This window comes from Balaenoptera acutorostrata, chromosome 19 (genome assembly GCF_949987535.1).
Source record: "Balaenoptera acutorostrata chromosome 19, mBalAcu1.1, whole genome shotgun sequence".
NCBI lineage: Eukaryota > Metazoa > Chordata > Mammalia > Artiodactyla > Balaenopteridae > Balaenoptera > Balaenoptera acutorostrata.
This window is the reverse complement of record NC_080082.1, coordinates 31,015,952-31,033,919: the sequence shown is the minus strand read 5'-3', so window position 1 is coordinate 31,033,919 and position 17,968 is coordinate 31,015,952. Positions and strand designations below refer to the sequence as shown.

At 45.4% G+C, this 17,968-nt stretch overlaps 1 protein-coding gene across 3 annotated transcripts in view; it reads left to right on the top strand.

Annotated features, from left to right (window-relative positions):
- The window catches only part of FTO (FTO alpha-ketoglutarate dependent dioxygenase), a 376,462-nt gene extending 368,070 nt beyond the window's left edge, over positions 1-8,392 (top strand). For 2 of the 3 annotated variants that reach the window (XM_057534716.1, XM_007167597.2), the window contains one exon: positions 8,058-8,392. In XM_057534716.1, the coding sequence (XP_057390699.1) occupies positions 8,058-8,211 (154 nt within the window). In that variant the 3' untranslated portion in view covers positions 8,212-8,392. The remainder of the gene's footprint in view (positions 1-8,057) is intronic. The other variant, XM_007167598.2, reaches the window with a different exon arrangement.
- The last annotated feature ends 9,576 nt before the right edge of the window (positions 8,393-17,968 follow it).

Genomic DNA, 17,968 nt, shown 5'->3' with positions numbered 1-17,968 from the left:
GGTTAAAAGCCTTTCAAAGAGAAAGTGAGAGTGTCCTTTGTTGGAACTCACTCAGGAGTTGGTTTTGCTTAGTGGTTCTGCAGGAGGTAAACTGAGTTATACAAATCAAACAAGCTGATTTCATACAACCACCTTAGTCAGAGTAGACCATCGTGATTCGTATGACAGGGCAGCTCTTTCTTTGTCGCGTTGTCCACAGAGCCATGATGGCAGTAACACAAAGTCCAAGAAGACAAATTATAAATTAATTCACTCACTCTTCTCTTTTCAAAGCATTTAGAGTCTCAAGGGTAGATGATTATAAACAGGTCTGCATGCTCGTCTCACCTCTAAGACAGATGATTTGGAACAAAGCCTGGTGAGACCATGAAAATCAGTACAGTGGAGTGGCCTCTTACTCAAAGTGAGATTTGAAATGTGTTGTTTTTTTTTAATATAAATTTATTTATTTATTTATTTATTTATTTATTTATTTATTTATTTTTGGCTGTGTTGGGTCTTCGTTTCTGTGCAAGGGCTTTCTCCAGCTGTGGCGAGCGGGGGCCACTCTTCATCGCGGTGCGCGGGCCTCTCACTGTCGCGGCCTCTCCTGTTGCGGAGCACAGGCTCCAGACGCGCAGGCTCAGTAGTTGTGGATCACGGGCCTAGTTGCTCCACGGCATGTGGGATCTTCCCAGACCAGGGCTCGAACCCGTGTCCCCTGCATTGGCAGACAGATTCTCAACCACTGCACCACCAGGGAAGCCCCTGAAATGTGTTGTTTAATGTAGACATCATGGAGAGTCAAAATTGTTCATGGAATCCCTTAAATGGTACATAAAGTACTATTAGGGAGTTAGATCCCGTGTTATATGAAAAAATACTTCTCTCTTTTTTTTTTTTTTTTTTTTATAAATTTATTTATTTTTGGCTGCATTGTGTCTTCGTTGCTCGTGCGTGTTTTCTCTAGCTGTGGCGAGCGGGGGCTACTCTTCGTTGCGGTGCACAGGCTTCTTGTTGCGGAGCACAGGCTCTAGGCGCGCGGGCTTCAGTAGTTGCAGCACATGGGCTCAGTAGTTGTGGCTCACGGGCTCAAGAGTGCAGGCTCAGTAGTTGTGGCACATGGGCGTAGTTGCTCTGTGGCATGTGGGATTTTCCTGGATCAGGGCTCGAACTCGTGTCCCCTGCATTGGCAGGCAGATTCTTAACCACTGTGCCACCAGGGAGGCCCCAGTACTTCTGTTTTAAACACTGGAATAACTCTGTGTGGCAAGATGCTGCGATTCTACTGGGCCCAGAGAAACTAAGAACGGAGAACGTGCAGGTCCCACATGTGTCTCGAGCTCCCTCCAAAGCATAGAAGGCCGTTGAGATCGTTGCCCCTTTACGTCATTATTTCCCACTTTTTTCATGCTGGTCCTGGCAGTTGTGTTTTGCAGGTTACATGTAGGTTTGATGTGATATCACATCAGGGTTTTCTACTTGAGTGAAGCCTCTTAAGCCTTGGTGCTGGTTTACACTGTTTGGGGGAATGTATTGTGATGTGGCTGATACCTTAAAACAGCCTTCTGTTGACATGAGCCAGGATGACAGTCAGCTCCTTACTGTAAATGAAAATTCCAGAAAAAGACTCTGACTTGGAGAAGACTGGATATTTTCTGATGAAGTTGTGAGTCTAAATTGCGCTAGTCTTTTGGGACTTTCCTGGCGGTCCAGTGGTTAAGACTTCGCCTTCCAATGCAGGGAGTGTGGGTTCGATCCCTGGTCAGGGAACTAAGATCCCACGTGCCTCGTGGCCAAAAAACCAAAACATAAAAAACAGAAGCAATATTGTAACAAATTCAATAAAGACTTTTAAAACGGTCCACATCCAAAAAAAAAAAATCTTAAAAAGAAAGTGTGATGTCTTTCACACATTTTTTTTTAATGCATTCTTTTTAAGGGCTATGTGATATTTCATTATCTGGATGCACATAGTTTATTCTTTTTTTTTCACACTTATTTTTAAGCATTACAAGCCCCCGGCCAACGTTGCCTAATCCGCTGTGTTTTAAAAATAGGACTTGTGTCACATACGAAAGGGCTACATTTGTGCATTAGTCTACATATTTTAAAGGGCTTTTATATACATTATTTAATTTTTATCTTCACAAAGTCCAGTGAAGCAGGGAAACATGAACTTCGTGTAACAGTTGAGGAAACTAAGAGGTTGAGAGATTTTTCTCAGGGTCACTCCAGGACTACAGTTGACCCTTGAGTAAATTTGAACTAAGAAGGTCCCCTTATACATGGGTTTTTTTTCAATAAATATACAGTCAGCCCTCTGTATCTGTGGATGCAGAACCCAAGGATATGGAGGGCCGACTGGACGGGATTTGAGCATCCGTGGATTTTGGTATGCAAGTGGGGGGTCCTGGAATGAGTCCCCTGAAAATACTGGGGGATGACTGTATAATTAAGTAGTTTATGCTCTTAAAAGATGGAGATGTATCTTTTACTTCTATAGATGATAGATGCTTACGCCATGAGAACCTCAGAGTCATTAGAATGAAGAGAAAGTTTTGTCAGTCATTTGCTGTAATTATTGTCACAGGAACATGAAAACAAAAAAAAGCATTTTGCTCCTTTCTTTCCCCGGAAATGGTTTGGAATCTCCTGAATATCTACGTTTGGCAAGAATAGCTAAGTAGTCAGGGGATAGCACCCATTTTGGTCCAAATGGGAATCCATGAGAAAGATGGAATGTGGTGGAAAGGACAGCCAGGCAAATGTCCAGGGTCTGCCCAGCCCCCGCTCTCCCACCTGCCATTGGATTAACCTGGGGTAAGGTAGCCCTCACGTCAAATGTGGTTCAGATACCTACCTCCCCATCTCTCTCAGGTTATTGTGAAAATTGAATGCATCAGTGCTGCATATTAAGATTCTTCGGGACGCTTAAACAATATACAGAATGTACTAATTTTAATCAGGAGTTACTCTCTTCTTTCACATTAAAGAATTCTCTCTTAGGAGTTCGTTTTTCTTGTCTCCTCAGTGGCCTGTGATTGGTAATATTTCTCCATCAAGTTCTAGTTTTTTGTACTTTTTTTTTTTTTTAACGCTTGTTTATCCCAATGAATCTTTTAGCAGGAACCATTTCTCCCGAAATCTTTATCATTTTCATCAAGAGTAATGGAAATGTTACCTGTCCTTCTTTATTTGTTGCAAAATTTAGGGACGAGGAGGAAGACCGGACATGTTTTCTTAAAATCAATGGCCAGCACATTACTGTAAAACCTATTGATTAAAAACACAAAGTATAATGTTAGTCATTTAGTCTGTGAAGTGATGCAATAAGGGAAGAAATTTATTCTCTGGCTCTTGCATTAACCTTTTATTGACTGCTTGCATACCCATAATTAACACACACTTTAGCTAAAGTGGTTAATTTCAGCATGGCGACCAGTGTTCACTAATGTAGCCGCGGTCCTCATCCTCCAAATGTTAAGTGTAGCCCTGGGGGAATCAGCAGGCAGTGGGGCCCTGCGTGAGTTACACCTGGGAGAGGAGAGGAGGGGAACCTCTGGACAGTCGGCTGACAGGCCAGCCAACGTGACACCGTTCAGCTGCTTCCTGTTACGTCACTAGGTCATTCAGGGAGAACCATTCCTAAGTAGCAAGAGTTTTGAGGGTAGCTATAGAGTCCTTTGAATTGAAATAGTGTGAATTTGGGAGGGAGAGAGATGAAGCATATATTATTTTCCATTGCTCCCCTTGCAATGCTGCATAAAAGGAGCAGGGTTTTCTGAGTAGATCTGAGTTTATTTGTTAACCCTTTAGGATGGGAGTAGAGAGCACAAAGTTGAAAGGGGAAACTGTAACTTTCTTACTGTTTAGCTGAGTTTCTTACTGTTTGTCTGGGTTCAGAATGATCTGCTATCCTTGATAAGGAAATTTTTAGGGAAACTTTTTTAACTCTCTTTAGAAAGGTCATCCAGCTCTGGTCATTAAAACTGGCTTATTTTTGCGCAAAGGCCAGTGTGGGTGACACCAGCGCACTCTTGTTTTCTGGGTAGAAATTTGTCCCCAGTGGAAATATTATTCGAATCAAAAACAAAAGCCAGGGATTTCATGCTTTCAACTTAAGTGATCTCTGCACACACTGTACTGTATCAGCAGCGTCTCACTTTGGAGAGAGGACTATCAACATGCACTTGGCAGGCAGGGCCATGGCAGTGGATGTTGTAGAAGGCAGGAGGTCACTGAGGGGTGGGATGCGTGGCCAGCATATCAGCCAGGACTCTTTGGGTTGCAAGTGACAGAAAAACCTAACTCAAACAGTAACAAGCTCATGCAACTGAAAAAGTCTAAGCATACCTAGCTTCAGGTGAGACTCAATCCAGCTACTCAAACCATATCACCCAGGACCCAGCCCCTTGCTGCATGGTAGCAAAATGACTGTGGTGGTTCCAGATCACACATCCTAATAGTTCACAGGCCAGGAGATAAGAAAGTCTTTTCCCTTAGTTCCCAGACCAGTCCTTTGACTTACTCTCTCAATCTTGCCTTGGAGTTGGTCACGTGCCTCCCCTAACCTACTCCCTGTGGCTGGGAGAGTAGGATGTGCTGATTAGATTAAACTAGTCAAGGCTCTCCCCTGGCTGTAGAGGTGGAGCCAATCAGACTCAAACCACGTGGCCAAGCATAGGGATGGGACGGATTCCCCACAGGAAACTTAGCATCTTCTTTGTGGGAAACTTGGGAAAAAGACACAAGACAGCCAGTGTCCACCACCGTCAGGATTCCTAAAACATTTCCTAAGAGAACTCAGGGCCCCTTGATTTTGCGAGAACTACAGAGTATGCGTGCTGAGAAACAATCCAACTTTATTTCCTAGAAATGCCAAGTCAGTCTGAAACAACTGCCGCTCAGACAGTTCAACGACAGCACCTTTTATGAATTCTGGGTCTTCGGGAACAACTGCTAAGTCTTTCTGAATCTGAGCATTTTAGCCTGTCACTGGAGAGTTGTAGCAGCTTGAATACATAAGCCTCAGCATCCTGGAATGTCACATTGTGATAGGATCCAGCCAGCGGCTCAATCTGATTCAAGCCAGAAAGAGCCGCTTCTGGATCTCCAGAGCTTCCCCCAGGCCAGAGGCCACCCAGTCAGTTAGCTGGAGGGAGGGGACAGTCACAGGTACCATAGGCAGCCCTCTCGTTGGCATCTCCCATTGTCACTGGTACTCGTAGTAGAAGTAACAATAGCAACAATAGTATTTAATAATTATTGAGGGCTCACTATGTGCCAGGCACTGTGCTAAGTATTTCACATGTATCAATCCATTTAACCTCCACAGCAAGCCCATAAGTAATGTACTATCATCATCATCACCATCATCAGTATTCCCACATGACAAGTAAGAAACTGAGGCTTGGTGAGGTTAAGAAGCTTGCCCAAGATGTCATGCCCCGGGGAAGCAGCAGCTTCTGGTGTCCAGAGAACGTCTTTACCACTGTGCTTCCGCATCTTAGGAAATTAAGATGGAAGAGAGGCAGAATGAGTGAATTAAGCAGGAGAAATTGAAACCCAAAGGGAGATACGCCTACAAGTCATTCTCAAGCCTTTTCTTTTTCAGTCCCACCATCCGGCATGATGTTGAATTGGACAATGTGCTTTGAGTTGGGGGCGACTGTCCTTCCTCGCAGGTGAATACATTACCTCAACAGCAAGCCCTCTGTGGGGCGCAGTCGTGACCATTGAGAAACTGGCGAGGAGCGCTGGGCATTAAAGGAAGAGTTTTAAAGTGATCTTGAAAGATCTGAATTAAGGCCCTGAAGAGACCACACACGGGGTTCTAACTCTAGCCCAGAGGGAAACAGTGGGTGGGTATGCACAGCTCCTAGCCTCTCAGGGCCGGCATGAGAAGGAGGTAGTACCCACACCAGCCGGTCCTTCCATGGGAAGAACAGTAGGAAAATCAGAGCAACTTCACCCAAAACAAAACTGGGTGGACTTGGGAAGCTTGTACAATACAAGTGTAAGCAAACTTCTGCAGCAGGTGTTAACGTTTTTAATACTTTCTCAAAATGAGGGGGCAGAACCCACTGACAGGTGAAAAAGCATCTCTGTTGACTTTTGACAAACCTTATGCTATTCGAGGTACATCAACACTTATCACAGCCCTTTAATCTGCCAACCAGGGTGGTGTGTGCACAGACCATTTACCCGCCGTGAGATGGAAATGCTCAGTTTGGAATAACTCTCCCTACCTGGTAAATTGAGCCTTACCCTCTGATTCTGAGGCAGAGAGAAAGAACAATTTAAAAAGCTTTGCAGAGTTCCTTTGTAATTAGTCGCAGCTCCCCTTGAATATGAATTTCCCGCAGCCCTTTCACGTGATGTAGAGACTGTCTCTAGAACTGCGGAGATCCAGCCACTGCGGTGAGTGGCAACGTCTCAAACACCTATTATTATTAAGTAGTCTGCAGAACGCGCCTCTCTTCTTCAGTTTCGTGTGGGCTTATCAGTGCAAACAGTTTAATATTTATGCTAAGAGGATTGTCAAAAGCAGCTTCTGTTGCTTTAATTCTTGTTTTAAATAAATAATGAGAACATTTAAACACATTACTCTTCTTGGGGCCCTGAGGTCAGCTAATCTTATTATTTATGAAGTGATGTGCTACATAATAGTACTTAGTGCATGTTAACAGACGCTATTATCAGGGCCCGATGCGGAGAGCTGAAGATATATTGGAATGTTATGTGTAATGTACGACGGACTGAGTGCACAGGATGCCGGTATAGCAATTAACCACCCGAGAAAATAGGTGTAAAGTTGAAGTATGTTTTCCCGTGGGGATCCCCTCACCATTAATAATTCCCCAGAGGAGAAGATGTCCTTTAGTTAGGAGGCTTCTCAACCATCAGGCTTGGAAATAGGTCCAGGATGGTCCATTCTTTGATCTCTTCATCATAGTTAGTCCTACATGGAAGACAGAGGATGGGTAGGACCCCTTTTTAATTGATTTAGAGAACAGTGCCAAGAAGGTCGGGTGGGGTGGGGAAGGACCATGCAACTCTCCCAGATGTACTCAGAGCATTTCTGAGTACATCTCAGAAATACTCAGAGTATTTCTCTTTGGTGCATGCGCTGTCACCACCACGTGCTCCAAGAGAGTAGAGAAATTGTTCGTTTCTTATTGCAATTTGTGTTTTCTTCTGTCTGATCCTCACTTTTCAGATACATAAAGCCAAAGCCACTGAGTTTTCCCAGACCAATTTCCAATAAGCTGTGGTCTCTCGGCAAGGTAGATGCCTGCCAGGGTGCGATGATGTCGCCCCAACTTTTTTCCTACGAGGCTATAATTTAGTTGCATATGATAATTAATTTCTCTACTATTGATGAATAATCCATTTAATAAAAACCGTGATTTAAGTGTTTTCCTTAGGGAGTCACTCTTGCTAGCCTCTTAATTTAATTTTGTGGAAGTTTTCTCCACCTATTCATCAGTGGAAATGATTATTAACCTCTATTTGCATATATCCTTATAAATCGGTCTCTCCTTGGAGTGCCTTTTTCTGAGCACAGCAGGCTGGGACACTTGTAAATCTCCGGGATCTCCAAAGTCAATCCCGGTCTGTAATATTGTTTAATCTATTCTTGGACGTTTTAATGCAGTAAATTCAATTTAATCTTTCCCAGTAATCTAGTAATACATGGAAATCCCACAAACATTTAAATCTGATAATGGCTTAATCACACACTTTAAATAACAGTCGAGATAATGAAAAAATAATTCACCATTTTAAAGGCAGAGTAACTGAATTTCCCCGATGATTGGCTCCTACAAAGCCATTAGAGGTAATACAAATCTGGGCATTGGAAAAAAAAGAAGTTCCACCACCATAAAGAACAATTCTTCCTTCTTATAAACACACCTGCTTTCTGCCGCCCAAACTCACCCTTGTGTACCATCACCGCCATCATAGCGGATCATCATTGGGGCATTTGGCAAGGTCGCCCCAAGTTGCCCATGGGTTTGGGTCTTCCAGGCATTTCCTCCCAGGGGGTAACTGCCTGTTCTTAACTCTTTCAGGTGCCAGTCCCGAATTGCCCGAACTCTACCCGCGGATCAGAAGCCAGAATGCCGGCCATATTGGGAAAAGGATGATCCTTCCATGCCTCTGCCGTTTGATCTCACAGATATCATTTCCGAACTCAGGAGTCTGCTTCTGGAAGCCAAACCCTAGAGAAAGGGCACAAGTCTTAGGTAGAGGAACATAGGCTGTTTCTGACTTCTCTCCTCCAACCTTGTCATGGGCTTAGGCAAGGGGATTATGGGTAGACTGGGCCTTGGGATTGTAGACCCTGGGTCCCAGTTGGAAACAGCTAGGGAATGGAGCCCATGAATATTAAAATGTTTAAAAGTGACACAGTGTTATAGTGATTTGGTATTAAACAAGAACCTCCAACCCCCAAAGCTATTCCCCACTTGGATTTTTAATGTGAGCCATTCCACTCCCAAGGCCTGGGAAGCGACCAAGGTGAGCCTGGCCTGTGGCAAAACCTAACCTACTTTCCTCCTTCCCAAACCTTTGCAGAGACTCTGCAAGGGGATGACTCTCAGGTCATCTAGAGGAAGACCGAATTTAGAGACATTTAGCCTATTTTCTCACCACACCCTTTAGAGGCTATGCTGTTCAGTATGGTAGCCACTAGGTAGATGGGACTCCTTAAATTTAAATTCCATTTTAATTGTAATTAAAAATTCAGTTCCTCAGTTGCACGAGCCACATTTCAAGTGCTTAGTAGCCATGTGTGGCTAGTGACTGCTGTATTGGACACAGAACATTTTCATCATTGTAGAAAGCCCTCCCAGACAGCACTTCTATCAAAAGTTTGAGAGCGGGAGATTCTGTTTTCCCATTCTCTGTAGCTGCTCTCCCCACAGGCGAAATAAATTAAAAGAGAAATGCCTCGTTGAAGAATAGCCTCTTTCCCTTCTCTAGGGCAGCCTGGGTTATGAGCCCTGTACTCTGCACATAAGAATGGAGCAGCGTTGAAGATTAAAATAAAGTTGACATCCTGTCTTTAGGAAGTTTCCCTGATCTAATGAAAGAGACAAAGTCCTATTTACATTGCTTCCTGATTTTAGCCGGCATACTACATTTCTTTTTATAATTCCCCCATTCGCACATAACGATGGGTAGAATTGAGGCTTGAAGAACCCTAGTGCCCATCCTGATGATGTTGGAGCACCAGAGAGACAATGAAGAGGTTAAAACTTGGGCTTTGGTTTTCGAGTGCCTGGATCTAAATGCCCAGTAGCTTGCGACTTTTGGTGTGTTACTGTGCCTTGGTTTTCTCATCTGTATAATGGGGATACTATAGGCACCGACTCAAAAGGTGAAGATGAAATGAAATGACTTAGCTGCAGACTTAGAACAATTTCTGACACATAGTTAAATACCCAGTAAATATTAGTATTATTATATGTCAGTAAGTGACCTGCTGTAGTCATTTTCCCCTCCCTTCCTCAATCTTGGTGCCAGTTTTGTCTTGTGATGCCATGAACCCACCTCTCCCTTTTGGGCCTGGCTCCCACCCTTTGGTGACCCTGGAAATCATGAGAATAGTTAGCCCCTCTCCCCAGCCTGTCACCTTCTTTGTAGTTGTTTGCAGTAGTTGGGAAGCTGAGGTGCTTTTTTGCCCCTTGAGAGGTGCGCTGAGAACCAGGCTCTCTCCCGCCAGCAGAATCTCACTGGTTCAAGGTATGGGCTCATTCACAGGGAGTCAACCCCAGGGAGTTCACTTCACACAAAGCAGGCGGGGTTTCCTCATCTTGAGACTCTTAGTAGACATTGGATGAATTCCCTGATGTCTTTAAGCCTCAGTCTCCCCGTCAGTAAACGATGAAGCGCTGCCTCTCAGGGTTGTGGGAGAGATTAAATGAAATCACGTAGGTAAGGAGTGCAGGGCACGCGGAGGTCACCGACGGGGCGGCCTCGGGACCATCTAGCCTAGTGTTTTATTTCACCCCCCCCCCCAGTGTCTGTTCCTTGTCACTAGGTGCCAGTATTTAAAAATTGAGAGATTTCATGTAAAATAAAAATGTGTGCATCCTCTTCAGAATTCAGAGCATCTGGCAGCCCTAGGCCTTCATCCTGGCATGGCAAAGAGCTAGGTAGCGTCCTCTCAGGCAAGGCGTGAACCCTCTGTGGCCCCCGTTGCTCCCAATTACCATTTATTGTGAACCTGACTGGCGTTACGCCTTTGTGTCAGCACCCTCCAAACCTGCTTGCTTGCGTCCCTAGAGTAGAAATGAATAACAATGTTGAGTGCTTTACCCCAATATATGTGTATTACCATCGAGCTATATTTGTGGACTGCTTGTACTAATAGGTCATGTACATCATAAAACATGCATAAACAATAAAAATACCGAAAGGATGAGATAAGAAACCAAGAGGGGTCCTGCTGTTTTCTCCTTGCACAGCAGCGGGTGGGCCTGCTTCCTTGGCCTGGGGGGCGCCCAGGTGGATGGAGTCATCAGAGTCCTGCAGGTGGGGGAAGAGCCAGGGCTTGGAGAAACCACTTCCAGGAGTGAATCCGAAAGGTGAGATCACATTTGCTCAGAAGAACTGGTGGCTTTCGCTAAGCATGAGCTCATTGTGTTTAAGGGTTACATACACTCTCTGGGGAAGTTTCAGGTGGGTAGAAGGAGGAAGGGCAAGAGATGATTTAAAAAAAGGGGCTGCTGGGGACGCTGACACCTCGGTTCCTGCTCCTCCCCTGGGAACTAGTAAAGGTCTTTCCCTGGGACACGGGCCATGTGGATGGTGGAGGAGAGGGAAGCTTTGCCCCTGGGACCACCTTGAGTCAGCGGTCCCCACTGCTTCCTGTAAGGCTTCCGCATCCCTCAGTCCCAGCTATCTTCAGAAAAGTGATCTGAGGAGATAGATCCCTTTGCACTAAGATGCCACTGACTTCCCCTCCCACAAACCTTTCTTGACCGCCTACCGCAGCTCAGCAGCGTGGTGAGCCCTGGGCATCCAAGGACAGGTGCCTGCCTTCCAAGGGCTCCCGTGTACCTGCCCCCATGCCAGTGCTGGGGAATGTAGTGACCTGAAAGATATTTAACTCTGTAGTGGGGAGACAGGCAGTAAACCACCAAATAAATAATAAGATGGTTTCAGATCATCTGAAGTGCCAGAAAGGGAATCCACTGGGTCAGGGGACGGAGTGTAGCTGGGGACTGAGGAAGGGTGGCTTGGATTGGGAGGTCAGGGAATGAGGGTAACGGGGGAAGAGCTTCCCAGGAAAGGGAACAGCGGGGGACGAAGGCCCGAGGCTGGAAGGTGCTTAGAGCAGGATGTTCAAGGAAGAAAAAGGACCACGATGGCCGAAGTAGAGAAACAGGGGAGAGTGAGGGAGATGCAGCTGGAGAGGAGGAGGACCAGCCTTCGGATTTGATGTCAAGCGCCCCAAGAAACACCGAGGGCTCTATGGGGGAGGGGTGGGAATAACTTGATGTGAGATTCTTTTGCTTTTAGATGATCGCTCTGGCTGCTGTCTGGATTCCAAAGGGTCTCAGTCCAAAGGCACTGCTTTCTAACTGGGAATTTCCCGCATCCTCGGGCCAGATCTTGAGATGGGGAAGATGTCCTGCCAGCCCCTCCGAGTGCATGAGGTGGTACCCCATCCTCCTTTTGCTTCACTCCAAGCAGCACCCACAGCTCTGCACCCACCCCACCTGCTTTCACGGGCAGCCTCAGCCCAGGAGAGTTCACTAGACAGAAGAGAGGGCGGAGTCATGGCATCGCTCATGACACGATTTTAGTAATAAGCTTCCAAATCCATCACTAAACGAATCGAGGGGTGCTAGAAATGATATTCCATCGACCCTATTGAATGGACACTCCACATTCAGTAGGGGGTTTTTTTGTGTGTTTCGAGGGAAGGTATTTTTGAATGCAACTTTTTTTTTTTCCCCTGCTCTAGTTAAGGCTGATTTTACCACTGGGCAAATGGCATACATTTGGATCCATGCCACGCTAAATACTGTTTATTTTGGAGATCTGTCAGAGGCAAGCCCATGGAAGACAGGGGGATTCTTATTTGAAAAGGCAATTCTCATCCAAACAGATTGAGAAGGAGACGAGCAGTGCAGATTAAAATGCACTGAAGTGGTAATGCCGTTTATCCAGTTTGCCTTTGTTACTTTGTGATTAAATGGTATTTTTAATTAAGTTTCATTGGGAGCCATAGGTATCTCGGTGGCGAAATCAATTTGACAACCATAAAGGGGGAGGGAAGGCCCAAGAGTGTTGTAGTGATTGCGGCTGCAGGGAGAGCCGGGCAGCTTTAAGAGGCTGGGGCAGGGAAGGGGAGAGGCCAGAGAGGCGGCGGGGGATGACTTACTGCATGATGGCCAGGGTGTCCGTGTCTGCTGCTGTTTCTGGGGAGCCGATTGCAGGGATTGTCAGGAAAAGGGATACACCTGGCGCTCTTGCTTACCCAGGAGACCCCAGTAGATTCCCAGTCTGCCGGGGAACTCCAGGAAAGGTCCAAAGGGTCTGTTTCTCGTTTCTCCCTTATTAACAAGGAGAAAGGGTGAGCGCCCCCAGACCCCGTGCTGCAGCCTGGAAGGACCAGACCTCACCCCAGCCTGGCTCCCGAACAGGGCTTCCCCACCATCCTTCATCCCGTCAGCCCCTGTTCTCACGGGACAGCGCCCCTTCCTTGCTCCCAGTACCCTGTCAAGGCAACACGATCGATCGATTGATCTTCCAGGTATCAGGCCCAAATCCTCCTCCCACGATTGACAACTAGTCCCCTCGGCACCCCTGCTCTATCTATCCTATCACCATCGATCAGGTTTTCAGAATCTTCTGATTTCCTGGGTGGCAGGAGAGGCTTTTGGTTACAGAGTCCTGGTTCTGTATGTGATCCTAAGGCCAGCCTCCCTTTCAAGCCTTTGTTTTCTTGTCTGCAAAATGGAGATAATAGTAGTGTATCTACCACCTAAGGTTGTTGTGAAGATTAAATAGTTGATGTGTGTATAAAATGCCTCCAGCTGTGCCTGGCATATACCGGTCTTCAGTGAAATACCAGCTCTAATGATTATTATCCCAGTTTCCTGTGATAACAGTTGTAGCTTCATTACTCGGGCAAATCACTTGACCTCTCTGTGATTCAGTCTTTGTTTCTGTAACGCCTAGCTCGTTGGACTGTTCTGTCACCGCGATGATTCACATTGTGTCTCCTACTTAGTACCAGAACAATATGTTACCATCCCATTCTATCCCATTTGCTTCTCACAGCTTCCATTTTTCTCTCGGCAGATGGCGTGGACCTTTTTATAAATGAGATACTCTGAAAAATGATTCCTTCGTACTCCCCATTACTACAACAGGATTAGGTCACCCTTTGCAATTTTAGATTTGCTTTAAAAATTCTTGCCGTCACCTTTTAATGGATGATCTGTGTTCAACAATTGTTCATTGACTCTGAATGTCTAAGTACCAGGGTCAGTCTATTTGCAGGGGAGGGAAGCATTAATTAACTCCCAGCATCCGACTCAGTGATTCTTTTCCAATGATGCAGTTTGTGACTTTGCTTGCATTTTCTTTTCATCAGTCCTGAAAGAATCGAGGTAAAATAGTTCCCCCGCACATGAGTGTCAAGCTAAATGGATAACAGCAGATACTGATCTGTTTGCCTGTCTGCACCTGCCTTTAGACAAAATTCATCAATTTTACAAAAGCTACTGACTAAACATGGCACCAGTACCAATAAGCGCTTCTAGCATGAGGGTTTTCCCGTTGTTTTTAATCTGGTAAAGTGCTGAGGCTTCCTGCTGAGAGATGGGACGTGCTGGCTTAGGACAGCACTGTGCCCCACAGATGGGGACCAAAAGGTCAAGACCATTCTACGGGAAGTTTAGGAAAAGCCCGGTGGTTCCGGACCCTGTGTGCTCAGAGTAATCCCAACCCACTAGGTTAGTGACTGCCACCGGAAGCTGCTCCCCACTCTCATATTAAAGATTAAATAGACACCACAGATGAGCTGGCCTTTAGTGATGCCAGTTTCAAAGGTACCCGTGCTTGCCCTTCCCAGCGTCCCAGACACGAGAGAGAAGGTCTGCAAGCTGCATGAAACTGACAGGAAATACGAGCGCTGTGAAGCCAGCACCTCTCCCGACGGCGACAACATTTGGAAGGACTTTGTAAACACCAAAGCCCTAGGCAAATCCAAGGAAGGAGGATTATTATTACTTATTTTGTGAGACCAGTTTCCTTTGGGTGCGTAATGGAAGAGTTTGCGTCCCTTTATCACTTCTGATCAGGCAAGGCCAGTCTGACACCTCAGTGACCTATGGCTCCCTTTTGAGGCCGCAACAAACAGCCAGAGCGTGGCTGCTCTTGCACAAGAATAGTCTCAAAGAATATTGTTAAGGCCTCTTCTAAAATTTTTTCAGACACCACGCACCCCGCGAAAACACCTTTCCTGAGTCAAGGAGTGTTCAGCCCTTGCTAAGGTAATCTTGGGGCCTCGGGACGCACGGATACAGGGAGCAGACTTTCATTTTTTTTCTTTGCAAATCTGCCGTCCCCAACTGAAAACGCTTTTTATCCTTTCAAACAGGGAATTCAGATTTTCACTTTGGAGCAAGCGCAGTTAACCTACCAACCCCGGAGCCCTGAAAGGGCTGAGTCAATTTCTCAGGGCAGCTCCAACTCCTGCTCGTAACTCATCCAACACAGAAAACAGTACCTCTGGTCACCCTCCCGCCCCTGCCCCCAGCTCTTCAGACAGAGATTTCCAGTTGATTACGCCTTGATTAGAGTCGGGAAAGAAGCAAGCCAGGTATATAGGATTCCCATTGTCCTTCCCTCCTCTGCTCCCGACCAGGGTCAGGCTGCGAGGGCTCTCAGTGAACACTGAACAATCAAGCCCTGTTTACCATGGACGTTTAGTTTTCTTTTCTCCAAATCAAAACAGAGTTTAGTAGGCAGCGTATTTCATACATGCCTCTTGATCAATGGAATGATCTGTCAGAAGCCATTAAAGCCCCCATTAGCTTGAATGCATTCAAAGCTAAGCTATTGGATCATTTAAAGGCTGCGGTGATTGTTTTTAATATACTGTACATTGATTTCTCCCTGTGAGCGACAACATAAGTTTGAAACTAACTGTGTATGACTAAGGCTTCATTTACTGTCTCCAGTCCTGTGCAAAAAGCATGGTTTCACTTCGACCAGAAATGTCTGTGTATAGTTTTTAAAGAGATGCAGACCCCGGTAGATTTCCCAAGGTTTAGACTGGGTTGGGTTGGGTTTTTTTTCTTTTTTTCTCCCCAAGCTTTATCCCATTTCTTTGTGCCCACTAAGTGAGCTGTGCGTGCAGAATGGGAGGGGCACCCCTGCCAAGGATCTCAAGTGGAAGGCGGTGTGGGAAATTTTCCTGAAAGCATGAAGCCCCAGTTGAAGCCAAAATCGAAGTGAATTTGACAGCCTTGGGCCGGCAAAAGTCTGTGTCCAGCACAAAGCAACAGAAGTGTGACTGTGTCGCGGCATCCTGGCTCGGGCATAGTTTGTTGAGTGGAAAGTGGAAGAACCCACCTTTGGCTGCCACATTGCCATCTCTTGGTAGGTTGACCCTTCTGTACCTTAGCCAAAATGGATTCTTCTAACAAACGCTCAGTGATTCCTTCCTAAATACCAGACTCTGTGCTAGGAGTACGAGGTTCTGTCCTCAAAGTCCCATTCTTAACCAGCATTTCTGGTCTCAGTCCCCTTGCTTATTTTAGTACAGAGCCTGAGAATAAAAGAGTATTTTAGTCAAAGAAACAATAGTTACCATATTTGCAAAGACATGTAGCCCAAAGAAAAGTTTTTTTATTTTGTACCCATTTTATAGATGGGGCAATTAAAGCCTGGATGAAGGAAATTAAGTTATTTCAGAATTACAGAAATGGGTTTTCAAGTTTCTGGTATATCTTGAGGTTTGGGAAGAATATGAACATTCTTAAACCCACCTCCCAAATAAACCTATAGTATGTGGAAGAAGAAAGTGGTTCCACCTTCTTTACAAGTACAAGAATGGCCTACCCTTCCAGTTGCAGCCCAGAAAGGAGAAATTTTGTGAGTCTAGAAAACAGTTTATGTGCCATTCATTCTTTTTCTCTTGGGCCACAAAGGTCCACAAAATTTTGGTGATATGAACTACCCAAATAAGCCATTGGAATTTATGGTGCAGGATACTAAAATCAGAGGCCAAGTTTGATCATCCCAAACACTGGCAGATCAAGCAAAAGTCACAATAGTAAATTCTAGGGCAGGAGTCAGCAAATTATGGCCCACTGCCAAATCTGGCCCACCACCTGTTTTTATAAATAAAGTTTTTTTGGAACACAGCTACACTTGTTTGTTTACATATTATCTATCCATGGCTGCTTTTGCACTCCCAGGGCAGAGATGAGTATTTGTAGCAGAGACACGAAGGCTAAAATATTTACTATCTGGTCCTATACAGAGAAGATTTGCTGACCCTTAGCCTAGCTCAGAGGACTGCTCTGTCACCTATGATCCTTCATGTTAAGTGATTCACAACATGTCTGGTACTTAGTAATTACTCAACACATACGAAAGATGATGATAAATCTTATTATAGTGTCCCAACCAAAACACTCATGCCAAGACCACTCTCTATACAGCAACATGGAAAAAAGCATTCAAGGGCAACACCTTTAAGGGACAAAATAAGATAGGAGCAAAACCCATGGCTCTTCCTGAATTAAAGGAGCCCGAGTGATGCAGGGAGGGGACCAGGGGAAGCCATCACGAGAGGATGGAGCTGCCGCCTGCCTTTCAGAGTCAGGCAACTTGTCTCAAAAGAGGGCAGGTCTTCAGGGGAGCGAGCTGCATCCTGATATTCCCTGAACAGACAGGTAAAGAATCTTTCTGAGCACTCCCGAGCACTCCTGCTCCTGTAAAAGTGCTAAGATTATTCTAATGCCTCATTAGGAGAGGTGGTGATCTGGTCTATGATTTTTCTTTTTGAAGGTGGGTAGCGGGAAGCAGGGGGGTGGTCTATGCTTTCTAGCTTACAGGGCTGACTAATGTGTCATTATAAAGGGTCAGTAAAACACAACTACTGCTTATTCTGTGGTTGACTTATCACCCAGAAGGCTCTGGCTCTTAGAGTTTCTATGAAGGAATTCACAAACGCTCATTTTTGTTCAGACGTTGTAATTGTAACGAAGTTGCGAGGTGAGCCTGGCGGGCCATTGATTTCTCCTCCATCCGGGTGCTATCCGTTCTTTTCACTTCCTTAAAGCTTTTGCATTTTGCCCCAGCCATCCAAACTCTCCAAGAATGCCCTGGGTCTTTACTGTCACACTGCCTCTCTTGCCACCTAAATCCCCGAGTCACTTGTAAGTCACTCCACTTTCATTTGTGGATCATTTTCATTTGTTCTGTCACCAGCGTGTTTATAAATACTATTTCACCTGTCAAATTCGGTTTCCATATTGAACTATAAGATACCAGAAGGCAGAGCTCACAAGAGCCAATCTTTACTTCCATTTTATTATATTCCATAATACTCAGAATAACACTTCATATCTCCCAAAGCATTTAATATTTATTAGCTATCAATCCAGGTAAGTTTTATCTGACACATAAAAGGTACTCAATAAACATCTGCTGGCTGGCTGTTTGCTAGAGCAAAAAACTCTATCATTATCATCCCCTGCTTTAAAATACCCCCCAGACCCCCTTCCCCTAAGATCTTCTGGCCACAGCTTACAAGGCTATTTGAAATTTACCCCCAACCTCTCTTTCCAACTTCATCTCCCAAATCTTACTTCTCACCTTGTTCAAGCCACACCTATTTTTCTACCGCGTCCTGAATTCTCCCATGGCTCTGGCCCTGTGTCTAGGTGAGCTGGCCTTGAGCATGGTGGGACTTAACTGCAGGCAAGAGGATAAAGCTGAGAAGGGG